General features: G+C 43.2%; 2 gene segments (V, D, J or C); both read right to left on the reverse strand.

The window, feature by feature from the left end:
- LOC116526975 overlaps window positions 1-2839 on the reverse strand; it is a 315897-nt gene extending 313058 nt beyond the window's left edge. Inside the window, 2 exon segments of the V gene segment in view lie at window positions 2297-2591; window positions 2716-2839. Coding sequence covers window positions 2297-2591; window positions 2716-2770 — 350 coding nt within the window.
- Window positions 1-15520, reverse strand: part of LOC116526983 — a 26053-nt gene extending 10533 nt beyond the window's left edge. Inside the window, 1 exon segment of the V gene segment in view lies at window positions 15444-15520. Within this exon segment, the coding sequence occupies window positions 15444-15495 (52 nt within the window).
- Window positions 15521-16810: the final 1290 nt, after the last annotated feature.

Consider the following 16810-nt stretch of genomic DNA (forward strand, 5'->3'; position numbering starts at 1 on the left):
GCCTCCTGAGTAGCTGGGATTACAGGCACGCACCACCATGCCCAGCTAATTTTTTTGTATTTTTAGTAGAGACGGGGTTTCACCATGTTGACCAGGATGGTCTCGATCTCTTGACCTCGTGATCCACCCGCCTCGGCCTCCCAAAGTGCTGGGATTACAGGCTTGAGCCACCGCGCCCGGCCCTTTTTTTTTAAATGTTAAATGTTACATTGTTTGCTGTGTAAAAGTTTAACTTCTAATGTTTACATATTGATTAAGGGTCCTATTGTGTATGTTTTGCAATATTGACCGGCTTGTGCAGTGACTTCGGCCTGTGTGCCCTCAACACTATTGAATGACTCCCTGGGAACGCCATGTAGCTTGCAGCTTCTGTGTTTGAAATACCATCAGTAAAAGTCTGATATTGTGGAAAGACACAAACATGCATGGGCCTGGTTAACTCTGACCTTGGAGAGCACATGACAGGGCAGATCTATGCAAACTCAACCCCAATGTCTGAGGAAGCTGAAAGGCTGAAGAAAGAGGCTGACACATCCAGTTTCTCAGAAAGAAACATCTAATAGAGACTTAAAAACAGAAGCCATGTCTGTGTCTTTGGCAGTGGGGAGATAAGATGGTCAATCACTTGCCATTACCCCTCCCAAATAGGGCTTGTATATCATAGGACATCAGTGGTTCAGAAAGAATGTGTACGATAATCAAAGAATGATTACCTCAATGTTGTTCAATCCAAGGACAGGATTTATGCTAAGTACTTGCTTTTAAATAATAAACAATAGATAAACTGAAAATCTTAGAGACGATTTCAGGACACAGGTTAATCAGAAGTCAAACCTGGCAAATTAGCACCCAAGATGGGGTTGCTTTGGCCTCCACGCTACATACAATAATAGGTTTGACAGTTCTAAGTATTGAAAAAGATTGATAGCAATTGAGACTTTTATTACGTGTGGTTGGTTTAGTATAAATATGTTCAGAACTTCAGTAAACTATTGTCAATGTTTACTAAGACAAAATTTATGCCAATTTTACAACTCAGCACTTCCATTCTTAAGAATATTCCCAAGAGAAATGAGTGCATAAGTCCACAAAAGACAAGTACAAGAATGTTCTTAAGATTTTTAACAGTAATATTCTTAAACCAAAAACAAATCATTATTTGAAGAATGAATACATTTTAGTATGTTCATAGAAAATTATTCTGCAATAAAAAGGCACAAATTACTGCCACAGAAACGATACAGATGAAGCTCAAAAATATGTTGATCAAAATAAGCAAAACATCAGAATACTGTATGATTACAATTATATAAAGCTTAAGAATAGGAAAAATTAATAAATATTGATATAAAATAGAGTGAAGACCTAGGATGATGATAGATGGAACATGGAATTGACAGGGAAGTAACTTGGGGAGACCTTTGAGATGCTGGGAAGAGTATAGATCTTAATCTGGATAGTATTGGAAGAAGGTGGGATCGGAGCGTAAATGTTTACAATATACGTATAGATGCAATATGCTTATTTGATATGCTGTTGGCTGCACATACTTATATGTGTATATACTTATGTCTCTGATCTTTTTTTTTTCTTTTTTTTCCATTTATTTATTTTATTGCATTTTAGGTTTTGGGGTACATGTGAATAACATGCAAAATTGTTGCATAGGTACACACGTGGCAGTGTGATTTGCTGCCTTCCTCCCCATCACCTACATCTGGCATCTCTCCCCTTGCTATCTCTCCCCAACTCCCCACCTCCCACCTTCCTTTCCCTATTTCCCCCCAACTGACCCCAGTGTGTAGTGCTCCCCTCCCTGTGTCCATGTGTTCTCATTGTTCAACACCCGCCTATGAGTGAGAACATGCGGTGTTTGATCTTCTGCTCTTCTGTCAGTTTGCTGAGAATGATGGTTTGGGTCATAGTTTAGACTTGAATTCCCTGTATCAAAAAAAAATATCTTTCAGAAATATATAGAGTACCTTCTCCTTTGTCGTGTAAGTCTGACTGATGCTGCAATCCAGACCTCCTGGATGTAATTTTCTTTGTCCTTTATTAGTAATAATCAGGAGAGACATTTCCATATCAGCTGATGGAGTTGAGGATAAAGAGAGATAGAACGTAGATGTGCCTCTCTGACCCCTTCTACCAAAACTTTCCATTGACCTTCAAACCCTGGCTGCATCTGAGAACTGCTGTCAGCAGACGGCGGCACCAGGAGGAGCAGCTGGGGCAACCCAGCCTCACACGTCTACTTCCCTCCATGGTTTATGTTTGCGTTTGTATCACAGTGGGAGGAGCACTGTTATACTTCTGACAGTAATAAGTTGCAACATCTTCAGGCTGCAGGCTGCTGATGGTGAGAGTAAAATCTGTCCCGGATCCACTGCCGCTGAACCGAGATGGGACCCCAGATTGCAAAGTGGATGCCTTATAGATCAGGAGCTTAGGAACTTTCCCTGGTTTCTGCTGATACCAGGCTAACCAGTTGCTAATGCTCTGACTCGCATGACAAGTGATGGTGACTCTGTCTCCCACAGATGCAGACAGAGAGGATGGAGACTGGGTCATCTGGATGTCACATCTGGTATCTGATATTAGAAACATAAAAACACATATCTACATGATGAATAATGTTATAAGAGGAACTTCCTAAAGTGCCAGGCATTAATTACTACATTGGCTGAAAAAAAATTTTGTTGTTTTCTTCCTTACCTGGGAGCCAGAGCAGCAGGAGCCCCAGGAGCTGAGCGGACACCTTCATGTCCATGCTGTGTCCTGACTGAGAGAGACTTCTGCACAGGGTGTCACCAGCCTACTGATAAATCTTCGGGGCAGCAGGTGTTGCTCTGTGGGACATGCAAATCTGCACAGCTGTGAAGATGACTTATCTCAATAACACTGCACAGGCCCAGTGCCTCCCAGGTGTCCAAAGTCTGCAGAGCATGTGTTTCTCCCTGAGGGCTATGGGACAGAATCAGCTTACTGTCCTATGTGTGGAGTGTTCTTTTGCTCTCTTCATGTTTTATGACATGCTCCTTTTGCTAGCTTTCTATTTTTGATAAGGTCTGCTAGGGAAACATATCTGTAGAAACTCAAGAAATTTTAGAAGTTTTCTCCATTTGATACTGGTGAATATTATTAAGGTCAGAGAGACTTCCATTTTGGTCCAATTCCCTGGAGCCCACAGCATTGTAAATTGTCAGTACCACCAACAATGGATGCATTAAAGTATAAGCATGAATGGTAGATAGATGATAGATAGATAGATTAGATAGTTATTAAAAATAAATAAATAATAATAATAAAAACCATAATACTTGAAAATAGTGCCATAACAAGGAAGCGTCCTGTCACTGGCTATCTGGCATAGCTAATCTGCCATTTCCAGATACATAATTGTCATCCTCCATATCTGAATGTTCTTTCCCACCTCTTCCATTTAGGCCACCCAACATGAGAAATTTGCTTCTGAAAATTCTCAGCTATATTCTAGCTCTGTATGCCATTATACAGTCTCATGCTAGAAGTTTCCCTGTGCTCCTTGAATTCTATTTATGCTTTTTATTATTCTTATCCAAGTTATTCCCCTTCAGAAGCTGAGGTGTCCTCTAAACCAAGTGCTTGCCCTCTATCCCTGGGCCTACTCTGTTTCTTATAACTTCACATTTCCAAATCACCAATCTCTTCCAGCTCCTAAGAGAAAGCAGTTCTTAATGATTGGGTTTAGGGCACTTGACCAGAGCAGGTTCAGAAAGAAAACTATGCAACAAAAAGCCAGGGAATTGTATAAGATACTGGGCCCACACAGTACAGAAAGTGCACTCATATTATGGAGTAGAGAGGAAAGCCCACCTGGGTGTTGAAGCCATAGTTAGCAGAGATGAGTATCCCCACATGGGTGTGCAGCATACAAGAACCTTCCTCCCACTTGTGCAGGATGTCACAGCTGGATGAGGATGAGCAGGACAGTCACAGGGGTGGAGGTCACCACTGCTAATGTCAGAGCCCAGGGGGGTGAAAAGGGCACCCATGCAGGAGTTCAAAGTTCATGGTAGACTGGCACAAAATATCAAGGCTAATGAAGGTGTGTGGGGCATAAGAGGAAAGTTCTCTGCAAGAAGACTTTAGGTGACAGGGACTGTAGGAGATTTGTGTCACACAAAGTATTTGATCATTTAAGTAAATGTGATATGAATAGTTACAGCCAAGATTCTCAGCTTAGAAAAAAGTTACAAATACAAAAAGGGAGAAACTGTAAATTTGGATTGTAATTAGAGATATTAGTGTAGATTCACTAATTTTTGTATAGTTTTATATGGATATAGATTGAAACATATGTAGATAGATAGATAGGTAATTTTTCCTAGAAGCAGTTACACACAAGTCTCAATAAACACTGTTAGTGCCCAAATCTTGTTTTATTGAATACCAATCTCTACTAAAATAAATAAATAAATATTGGAAATAACTGGTTTCAGGTTTAGAACAGAGAAAATATAAAATGAGACTGCACTTCTTGTGTCAGAAATTAAGGAAGTGCTCAGAAAATAATAGTGTCGAAGGAAAAGGTGTTAGGAACAAGCTTGAATGGGGCTCCCCTTGGACAAAATAGGAGAATGTTGACTGAAAATAAATAATGGTAGTAACATGTTTGTTTCAGTCTGTGCTGTTATAACAGAATACTTGAAACTGAGTAATTTGTTTTTTAAAGTAGGAATCTATTTCTCACAGTTCTGGAGGTGGGGAAGTCCAATATCAAGGTGCAGGTATCTTGCAAGGGCTTCCTGGCTGCATCTCCATGATGGAAAGGCAAGAAGAGTGAGGAAGGGCAAGAGGGGGGTCAAATTTGTTTTTATGACTAGCCTACTCTCACTATAACAAACTCACTCCCATGGTGATGACATTAAATGTCCATGAGGGCAAAGCCCTAGTGACCTAATTACCCAACATTGCTGCATGGGGAATTAAATTTCTAACACATGAACCTTGGAGAACACATTCAAATCACAGCATTCCATCCCATTACCCGCAGTTTATGTTCTTTTCATATGAAAAATACATTCATTTCATCCCAATACCACCAAAAGTCTCAATTTGGTCCAGCATCAAATCAGAGGTTCAAAGTCCAAAGCCTCATCTAAATCACATATGGGTGAGATTTGAGGCACTGTTTATTCCAGGCAAATTTATTCTAGGTATGAGCCTGTGAATTAACAAGTTACATGCTTCCAAAATGCAATTGGCCCTTCATACTCATGGGTTTCACATCCATAGATTCAACAACCATGGACTGACAATCGAGTATTCAGGAGATGCAGAATCCACAGATGCAGAGGGCATACTTGTTATATTTTGGGGTTCTTCAGAGCTGACTGCAGGACTTGATGTCTATAGATTATGATATTTGTGGAGGACCCTGGAACCAATTCTCCATGGATACTGAGGGACAACTGTACAATGGTGAGGCAGGCATAAGATAAACATTCTCAGTCTAAAAAAAGAGAGATAGATTAAAAAGAAAGGGTTAATTGGTCCCATGTAAGCCAAAAACCCAACAGGAAAAACAACTTTAAGTCTTAAAGGTGGAGAATAATCTTTGCCTTTAAGTTTCACATCCTGGACAATCTGGGGTGGGAGTTGGTTTACCAATGCCTCAGGCAGCCCTACTTCTATGGCTTTACTGGGCTCACTTCAACCAGAATCCTTCATGGGTTGGAGTCTTGAGCCTCCATCTTTCCGAGGCTGGAGTTGCATGCTGGTGGTCCTACATTTCAGTGGTCTCCCAGGCTGCCTCACTTTCATGGCTCTAGTAGACGTTGCCCTAGCAGGGATTTTCTGTGGAGGCTTTCCCCTGTTGTAAGTCTCTGCCTGGGACCCAATATATCCAAGACATCTTTTGAAATCTAGGTGGATGCTGCTATGGTCCCACATCTCTTGCATTCTGAACACCTATAAAATGAGCTCAACATGGATGCTGCCAGGGTTTACACCTTGTACTTTCTGGAGAGGAAGGTGAAACCACACCTGGACACGCTTGAACTATGGCTGGGGCAGCCAGGGTGTGGTGCAATAAAATTCTAGAAGCAGAGTCCCAAGGCAGGACAGCAGAGCAAATGCTGAGGACATATTGGCACATCTTTGAAAACCTTGCTTCCAAGGTTCTAACTTGCCTTTGAAGATTTCTGAAATGACTTCAGCGTCATTTTCTTATTGTCTTAACAGATAGAATCTGGCTTCCTTCTGTCCACATTAATCTCTTTGGCAAACAGTTGCTTGGCCGTGCCCCCGCTATTCTCTCTTGAACGTGCTTCTTTATTCTTTACATGAGCAGGCAGAAAGTTTTCCAAATCTTTCCATTTTGCTTTTCTTTTAAAGGTAAATTATATGTTAAATTATTATTTTTACTCTCATTGTACTGTGACTCACCAAAGAAGCCATGCAGCACGTTGTACACTTTGTTGTTTAGACATTTCTCCTACCAGACATCCTAATTCATCACTCTTAAATTCTGCCTTTTATAAAGCCCTAGGACATGGATATAATTCTGCCAAGTTCTTTGCAATTGCAGAACAAGGATGATCCATCATCCAGTTCCCAATACCATGTTCCTTAGTTCCAGCTGAGACCACTTCAGAATGGCCTTTACCATTCATATTTCTACCAGCATTCTGATCATGACTACTTAATCTCTAAGAAGTTCAAGACTTTCTTTACATTTGTACTCTTCTTCTGAGTCCTGAACAGAATCTCCCTAAATGCTCCATTTGTAGCAATCTAGGTGTTTTTTGGCCTTCTCCTTCAAATTCGTTCAGCCTTTCCAAATTTTTCTGCTTCAAAGCCACTTCCACATTTCCAGGCATTTGTTACAGCAGCAGCCCCAGTTCTCAGAACCAATTTTGTTTAAGGACATATTGTGCTGCAATAGGAGAACACATGGGGCTGGGCCTGGGTGCAGCTCCTCTGGGGCCTAGATTCCTGGAGAGGAGGTGAGGGGGAGGCCCTGGGGAAAGCCAGGTCAGGGAACTCTTTATTCCAGCGAGGGCAGCTGCTACTCCGTGCCTATGCCTGCCTTGCACCATCAATGCCACTTTCTTCTTTTACTCTTTAGCGCTGATTGAGGACATCTTCCTAACCCAGATGCCAGCCTCCCTGTTTTATATCCAGGAGAGGGTTTCCAACTCCTGCCAAGCCACCACTGTTACATAAGAAAAAATATCTTGAATTCAGTTAACTCTTGGACACAGATTTGAACCTCTGTACCTCACATCTCTGCCTTTGTCTAGGGCACCCCTGCCCTGTCAGCAGTAGGGAAAGTAGAACCCAGTACATCAGCCTCAGTGGACTGCAGCCAGAGGACTCTGGGGAGTATTTCTCATGCATGACTACGGGCAGTCAGACCACAGTTATACGGTGTGTGTACAAAAATACTTCCTGTTGCTTTCCCAGATGGTTCAAATTGAAAGGGAACTGGCTAGCAAACAGCGTGCCAGGACTCAGGTTCAGAAAGACGCAGGTTTGGATGAAAATACACATTTTATTGTTTTCTGGGTGAGTGTAGCAGTCACCGTTGCTAGGCTTGGCCTTTCCTGTTCACTGTGCTTCTCATCACTTGACATGGCCATATCTGCCCCTCTCTGCTCTCTCTGTCTGAAGCTGGGGAAGGCAGCTCTGCCTGCACACATGGCAGACTTCAGGGCCTGGAATGATCATCCCCTAGGACATCCCTCAATCAGTGATGACAGGGAAGGTGTATACATACCCCAGCTGTCTCACCTCTCAGGTGGATTTTTTTTTTTTTTTACCTATATAGGCCTTGCGATTTTATAAATTCTTATTCTACTGTAGGAAGGACAATTGCAGGACATTCGTCCTGTAAGACATACATGTTCTAATATCTGGAATCTATGAATGTTACTTTATATGTTAAAAGTATCCTGGCAGATGTAATTAAGTTAAAGATTTTAGATCAAGAGAGTATCCTGGGTGATCTGGGTGAAAATATGATGATCGTAAGAATCATTTAAAAAGGCGGGATGGGGATCACAGTCAGAGAGGAGCTTGCACAATGGAAAGGGATGCTGGAGTGATAGAGAAATGGGCCATGGAGCCAGGAATGTGGGAGAACTTTAAGATGGAAAGCAGGAAATCAGATTATTTCCCCTGGAGCTTCCAGAAGAAACAGGGCCCTACTGACTTCCTTAGCTCAGTGAGACCTCTCACCTTCAGAAATGTAAGATAATAAATTTGTGTTGTGTGAGGCCAGTAAGGTCACGGTAGTTCATTACAGTTGCAATAAGAAATTAATGCGAGAGGAAAGAATGTCTTTTACCTTTGTGAGTACGTGGCTGTCCTCTGTTCTCCTAAATAGTTCTACCTTGTCATTTTTTGATGTCAATTTTTACAAAAGGTGGAGAATGTTTTACTATGAAGAGAGCTATCCCAAGAATTAGTCTTAGGAAGAAAATCTCTTGGTTAAATCCCTTGATTGCTCTTGTATATCTGGGTATCTGAGAGCCCAGGTGTCAGTTCTCAGGACACATGAGAAGAGGGTTGTTTATTTGTTTTCACATTAGAAGGGCCAATTAAATTTACAGGACACAATTTGAGAGGGAAGGACTGAACCAGTATTGAAGATGGCAGAGGAGATAAACTGCTCAGGGCTATGAAATATGTGCTTCTGACCCAAAATCTGAAAGAAAGACATTTGTGGTTTGTAAAGGCCTAAAGCAAGTAGTGTGTTATAGACAAAACTGCAAAGGGGCCTGAGTTTGTATTTAGGCTCGGTATGGTGAGGGGTAGAGTCAACAGGAAGCTTGTGTTGAGAATTTTACACCATCCTTCCGGTTTTGTTTCTTCTCTGAATATATAAGCCATGACTCCTTTATGAAAATAATGTGGCCTTGCAGAAGGAACATATCTAACGTTAGACATACCTGGACTGCAAGCTTAGCCTCAGCAATTGCTGACCATGTGACTTTGGGCAAACCACCCCTGCTCTCTGATGAGCAGTTTCCTTGTCTGTGAAATGGAGCACTGTGGATCTCAAGCAGTGTCCACGGTGCACCAATTGATGCACCATGAACTGTGCATGTGTGGGGGGCGGGGAGAAGACAGAGAGTGAGAATACCTATTGTTCCTTTCATGTATCTTTGAATATCTTAGGATGAAGACATTATGTAAGATATTACTAGTAAGATATTATTTTCAAATAAAATAATCAATTTTTAAATAAGTAATGATACCTCTCTGTGCACTGTGAGATTTCATATGCAGTTTCCACCATAAAATCTTCCACTAACCCATTTATATGTAGCATTTGAAAATTTTAATAAGGACTTTGCAAATGACTATAGCAGTTTTCTTCTGGATTTGCCCAGAGTCCATGTGTATTAGCGTCCCTGGGCTGCTGTAAGAAATTCCCAAACATTTGGTGACTCAAAACCACAGAAATGTTTTAGCTCATAGTTCTTCAGGCCAGAAGTCCAGAATTACCTTCAACAGGCCATGATCATGGTTTCCACAGGCCAGGTTCCTCCAGAGGCTCTAGAGAGACTTTATTTCTTGCCACTTTCAGCTTCTGGTGTCTTCAGCTTTCCTTGGCTGGTGGCCAAATCACTCCAATCTCTATCTCTTTGTTCACATTGCTTCCTACTGTTGAGTCTGTGTTAAGTCTCTCTCTACCTTGCTTTTCTAAAAACGCCTGTGATTCAAGAGCAGAAAATCAAACACCACATGTTCTCACTCATAGGCAGGTGTTGAACAATGAGAACACATGGACACAGGGAGGGGACACACACTGGGGTCTATTGGGGGGAAATAGGGGAGCAACAGTGGGGGGTGGGGAGTTGGGGAGAGATAGCATGGGGAGAAATGCCAGATACAGGTGAAGGGGAGGAAGGCAGCAAATCACACAGCCATGTGTGTACCTATGCAACAATCTTGCATGTTTTCCACAGGTACCCCAAAACCTAAAATGCAATAAAAAAAAAAAGAAAACAAACAAAAAAAAAACCGCCTGTGGTTGCCTTAAATGCTGGATAATCTCCCTGTTTCTAGATTATTAATTGTCATGTACAAAGGCTCTTTTCCCATATAAGGAACATGCGGATGCTTCATAGAGTAGAACCTGATAATCTGGGGATCACACTCATTACTAAGCCTTTTAGAACTAATTCTCAGTGTTGACAGAGATACATATCTTACTCTGTGCTCTCTCTCCCTCTTTCTTGCTATCCCCCCTGCCTTTTCCATGAAATAAAAAGCTTACAAATAGGAAAAGAAGAAGTCAAATTATCTCCATTTGCGAATAATATGATTCCATACCTAGAAAATGATAAAGATTCTGCCAAAAAGCTCCTAAAATTGATAAACGACTTTAGTGAATTTTGATGGCAGCGGTGGCCTGTCTGGAGTGGCCACTGCCAAAACGCTGGCTACAGGGGAGGAGGTGTGGCCAGAGCTGCATGCTCCAGGGAGGCAGTGGGAGCCAGGGACAGGTGAGAGCTCTTAACCCCCTCTGAGTTGGAGAGGTGGGAGCCCCACCCTTCCAGGAGGAACTGCAGCCCCCGACTTGCAGTTGTGGACCAGGCATTCCTGTGTTCTCCAGAGTTCAGGAAGTCCCCCTTCCACTACAGGCCCAGAAGTGCCTGTTTTGGCTGCCTGGCCTCCCCACACTTCTGGTAACTGCTCTGATTTAAGAGCAAAGTTGAGGCAGAGCCTGGGCACTGTCATGACCCAGCCAGCTGTGTGCGAGCTCAGGACAGCACTGACATGCCAGCCCCCTGCTGCCTTGGCCCCCTTCAGACTTTGGGTGCCAGCAAGCATGGGGGGGAGGCAGATTTGGGGCTGAGGGAAGCTCCACATGGGCCTGGAGGTAACCTTCAGCATGAACAGCCTGGACTTTGTGGATGACATGTAGGTGGTAGCAGGAGGCAGACAGGGTCCTGAGCAGAAAGGGGCAGGTCCCCAGTGAAGGCCTACCTTCAAGCCACAGACAGCCTGAAGCCTGGGGCCTAGGCTTCCAATTCCTTGGACCAGGGTGAGAACTTATGGTGCTTTGTCCAGGCCCGCCCATAGCAGCCCATGAACTACTCAGCACACACTTTCTCCCTTCTGAAGCCTATAAAAACCCCATAGTCAGCCAGACTCAGGCAGATGATGGGATGACCTGCCTGTGTGGCCATCCACTTCAGGTTTCCTCTCTGCTGAGAATTGCACTTATTGGGTCAACCTGCCTGCAGAAAAGAGCTACCCACTTTGGGTACTTTGAGAGCTGCACTATTGCTCAATAAAGCCCCTTTTCACCTCACTCATCCTCCAGTGGTCTGCATATCTCATTCTTCCTGGATGTGGGACAAGAACTTGGGACCTGCCAAATGGAGAGACTAAAAGAGCAGTAACACAAATAGGGCTGAAACACACACTTGTCCAACTCACCACATTGTAGGTAACAAGAAGAGAGAAGAGCTGCAGTCCTTCAGGGAGCTCCAGACCCAGGAGCTCCCTGCATATTTATACAGAAATAGATATAACTATCCTTATAAGTATGATTTCAAAGTTGATAAATTGAGGATGAACATTTAAAACTGCAATAGCACACCATAAACGTGGTCCCTTCCTGACTTCCTGAGGGTCAGGAAGCTCAGGACCCTTCCCCATGTCCCTATTGAGCAGGACAGAGAGCCTCCCATTACTGTGGACTCTGACTGACCCAAGGGGTTTTTGGGGAACACAATCAGCAGGTGGCTGGGAGATGGGCAGTGGGTCTGTGCCCTGAGTGGAGAGAAGTTTTATTTCCAGGTCCCTGACTAGACAATTCCTCTCCCCTGGGGGCTCTTTCCAGACACAGAAGCACGTGAGACTCAGTGACTGAGTAGTCAGGACAAAAGCTCTTCCACAACCAATTGGCAGCTTCTCCTCTGACTGGAGTGATGTGGGATCTCTCTGCCTAGCTTTTATGGTGCAGGTAGCTGCTGGCACCCTGTTCACGATGGGACACTATGAAGGCAACTCGGCTGCTGATGGCCTGAGTGAAGTCTGTCCAAGCCCATCACCCCTGACCCAACAGGCATTATGTACAGTTAGCAGTAGTAGCCAGCAGGAGCTCAGAGCCAGGTGCGGTTTCCGCTGATGCCGGACTAGGACACTGTTGAGACTATGTCTAGCCCTGCAGGTGACAGTGGCCCTCTCTACTAGTACACAGGGAAAGGGGCTAGAGACTGTGTCCATACAACATCCCAACTGGCATCTAAGTGGGAACAAACATGAACACCCCAAATATTAATACTAAGCAAGTAGTTTCCTCAGTTTGGTTAAATTCTTTTCAGAAAACAAAACAAGCTAATTACCTGATTGTCAAGGAAGCATTCATGTTTATTGAAAACAAACTGAAGATGAAGCCTGAACCCTCCCCTCTTCCTCAAGAAACTAAGAATAGCAAGAGGAGGAGGAGCAAAGCTGGGTCCCTGCATCCACGAGATGCTTCTTGATGCTGATCTTGTTCAGAGAGGGTGGGGACAGTGAATGAGTCTTCTTGCACTGTGACATCAAAATACGCTGGGTAGATGGCTTGAACCACAGGCATTTATTTTCACAGTTCTGGTGGCTGGAAAGTCCAAGATCAAGGTCCAGCAGGGTTCACTTTCCAGTAAAGACCTTCTTCCTGGCTTGTAGATGCTACCTTCTCACCATGCTTTCACATGGCCTTTCCATAGGGGTGCAGCAGTTAGAGAGAGAGGAAAAAGAGAACTCCCTGGATCTTATAAGAACCACTAACCTTAATGAATCAGGGCCCCACCCTTATGATCTCAATTATCTTCTTAGAGGTTCTATCTCCTACAGCCACACTGGGGAGTAGAGCTTCAACATTAATCTGGGGACACAATTTAGACCCCAGCAGGAGGACACAGGTAAGGCAGTGGGGAGGGAAAGAATGTGCTTTCAGCCTCCGAGCACAGAGCAGTTTCCTCGCAACTCAGCTCATGGCAGCTTCTCCCAGATGTTCCAGGTCAGACATGAGACCATTCTAGCTCCAGGGGCTTCCCGTTGATAATGGGACACTATCACTCTTACTTTCCCAGTGTTTCTAAGACCGTGGTGTTCTCTACTGTTTATTGTGGAGTGTGTTTGCTCCTAGAGACAGGCTGTTGACATACCAATTTATGAGATTTTAAATTTTTTGACAGTGAAAATTACTTAATAAATTTATCATAAATAATAAATTAAATTAATATATTGTATGTGTAAAAAACATGAGGTTAGTTGAAGATCCTAAAAGGATCCTGAGAGGATAAAAACCCTTATTCTTTTCAGAAGAGGACACTTAGAGTCATGCGACTTTTATTGAAAAGACAGGAGCAGAAGATCAAACACCGCATGTTCTCACTCATAGGCGGGTGTTGAATGATGAGAGCACATGGACACAGGGAGGGGAGCACTACACACCGGGGTCAGTTGGGGGGAAATAGGGGAGGGAGGGTGGGGGGTGGGAAGCTGGGGAGAGATAGCAAGGGGAGAAATGCCAGATGTAGGTGATGGGGAGGAAGGCAGCAAATCACACTGCCGCGTGTGTTCCTATGCAACAATTTTGCATGTTCTTCACATGTACCCCAAAACCTAAAATGCAATAAAATAAAAAAATGGGAAAAAAAAAAAAAAAGAAAACCATATAAACTGAAAAAAAAAAAAAGAAAAGACATTTTAGTAAAAATTATCAAATGATAAATGATAAAGTCAAATAGGATGCCACAAACATAACTTCATACTCAAAAAAATTATTTTCTAAAATAATTTTACATTTTCATATTAAAACAAATAAAAAACTGCTAGGTGTGGTGGCTTATACCTGTAACCCCAGCACTTTGGGAGGTCAAGGTAGGTGGATCACTTCAGATCTGGAGTTTGACACCACCCTGACCAATATGGTGAAACCCTGTCTCTACTAAAAATACAAAAATTAGCTGACCATGGTGGTGAGCCCCTGTAATCCTAGCTGCTCGGGACTCTGAGGCATGAGAATCACCTGAACCCAGGAGGCGGAGGTTGCAGTGAGCCGAGCCATGTCACTGTACTCCAGCCTGGGTGTCAGAGGGAGACTCCATCTCAAAACACAACAAAACAAACCAAACAAACAAAACAATGTGGGTTTATCATCAGATCCACTCAATGGAAAATTTCTCTGATGTGTCCTTAAAGCAAAGAATATTTATCCTGATGGAAAAATCTAGTTTCTTTGGTCTTTAGAAGAAAACAGCTTTCTATTTGTTCCACCTCATGCTGCTGAGGAATGGGCATGGGTGCAGTGACTGTGAGGAAGAAGGAAAGCTGTGTGCTGAGGGTGGTCATGCCTCCTGCCCATCTGAGTGACCTCACAAAGCAGAGCCACCAACACCACCAAGGCCACCCACCTATCTCTGCATTGCCATGCAACAGACACAGAAACCTGGTCACAGTTAGTCTACCATAGTTTGAGGCTTCTTTGTAACAGCTTTAATCAGTACTCTGATTCTCCTTGATATCCCATTTTAGTTTTTGCAATCATTTATTTTTCACCTAATGGGGCCTTAACATGTGGAGCTGAAGTACCACTGAGGTTTTCATGAGCCGAAGTTCTCAGCTCAGCAGCAACCCCTGCCCTGAGGTCTCCAACAGCCTCCTCTTCTGCAGACTCAAGAGACCCTGCTGAGAAGCTCATCAGACAAGCAGCACATGTGGACAGCTGGGCCACCCCAGGAGGGAGGTTTGTGTTAAAGGCTGTACCACTGTGGGAGGAAACTGTATAGCTTGCATGCAGTAATAAACCCCAACATCCTCAGCCTCCACCCTGCTGATTTTCAGTGTAAAATCTGTGCCTGATCCACTGCCACTGAACCTGTCAGGGACCCCAGAAACCTGGTTGGAGACCAAATAGATCAGGAGCTGTGGAGACTGGCCTGGCTTCTGCAGGTACCACCACAAATAGTTTTTTCCATTACTATGCAGGAGGCTCTGACTAGACCTGCAGGAGATGGAGGCCGGCTCTCCAGGGGTGACGGGCAGGGAGACTGGAGTCTGGGTCATCACAATATCCCCAGTGGATCCTGAAATAATGAAGAGCAAAGTTACGTACAAACCTAATAAGCAATTTTCATAATTTATCTTATATCATTTATTTAAACTTAATTTTTTAAAATACTGACTTATACCATAAAAATACACATTCTAAAATGAAAAGGATTTTTGTAAAGCAGGAGACCTTTACATTTTGAAGATCTAGTCAGAACACCAGACATTGTATATTTCATGAGACTTCTAATTATTCACAGAGGAAAATATCAAGTTCCCTTTTCCGCAGCACAGATCCTATTCCTCTAATGCAGGATTAGACTAAACATGGGATGCTGCGGAGCCCTGGAGCTCACCCCCGCATCCCATTCTCCTTCCTCATCTCCTTCTGTCCTTACCAGGGACCCAGAGCATTAGCAGCCCCAGGAGCTGAGCAGTGAGCCTCATCATGAGAATGTGAACTGAGGAGTCCTGATCAGTCAAGCCAAGGTTGGAGCTGAGCTTTTATCTCAGACTTTAAGAAAAGTCCTCCCTATGAGACAATATGCAAATTCCCTGGTGCATGCAGTGGTGTGGAAAGAGTCAAAGAAACCGGGGGGAGGGGATATGTCTCTCCTGTGAACAATGTGACATAAAATGGAAGGAAGGATCTGACTGTGACAGTTTGGATCTTGGGTAGGTCCCATTGTACAGGACATGCAACTCTAGGAAAGCATAACAACCCTAACAGTGTAGAAATATGTGTCTTGAATGAACATGGGCGAATGCCATTCTTCTTGTACCCCTCCCAGCTAATCTAAAAAAAGGAAACATTATCCTTTCCTACAAGCACTGATAAGCAGAATGTCTACAAATAAAACATAGTCTTGAGTCAGTTCAAGAGTTGTCTGGTATCTTCTGTTTCCAGGATAACTGTTCAAGGATGTTCATAGCAAGTGTTGGAATCTGCCCTCCCCTGTCGCCTGGTATATGAGCCCCATAAAAGCACCCTGTCCAAGGACCTCATAGGGAAAATGATATGGGTCTCTACATTTAGATCCAAGAGCCCAGTGTAAATAACCAGAAAGGAGGAAAAGTTTTATTCCTCGGGCAGTGAATATAAAATTCCTGGTGACCAATTGTTTAATCTGGTATATATCCCATCATAATCATCTCACATATATCAGATTAACCCAAAGAATTTATTAAAGGAAGATTTTTATAGGAAATAGAATGAACAAAAAATAACTTTGCACTATGTTTTTCTGAGTGGTGTTAAGAAAAACTCTTCCCACAGTCTTCTCATCATGTAAAATCAGGTCCTATCAGGGCTTCCAGGTTCTTGTCAACTCTGAGTGAGAACTGAGTGTCCCCTGTCCCTGTAAGTGGGGCAACCACAGCCATGAATCCACGATTTGAGTGGAAAATCTCTGTGTAAGAAGAGCAAGAAATAGATCCACAGCTTTGCTGTCTCATGGTCACCATTATCCATGACTGACATTTTCCTGAGTTTTCTTGTAAAGATGATCACAACTCAGAGATGCCAATCTACCACACAGCTGATCATGAAAGTAGGGAAACAATCCAACTATTTGTCAATGATCTCAAGATTGAGTTGGACAACTCCTGAAAGATCATGCCTACATCATATCCCTTCACAAGAACACTCACTGTCCTGGCAAGAAAACATATGGGAAGACTTGGCATGATAGTTTGTAGTGCTATGTAATCTCAGGTAATTTAACCCAAAGTCATACTTCATTGGTAAAAACACAAACAAATGCAG

The sequence above is a fragment of the Sapajus apella genome, unplaced genomic scaffold (genome assembly GCF_009761245.1).
Source record: "Sapajus apella isolate SASKATOON/1434 unplaced genomic scaffold, GSC_monkey_1.0 scaffold52, whole genome shotgun sequence".
NCBI lineage: Eukaryota > Metazoa > Chordata > Mammalia > Primates > Cebidae > Sapajus > Sapajus apella.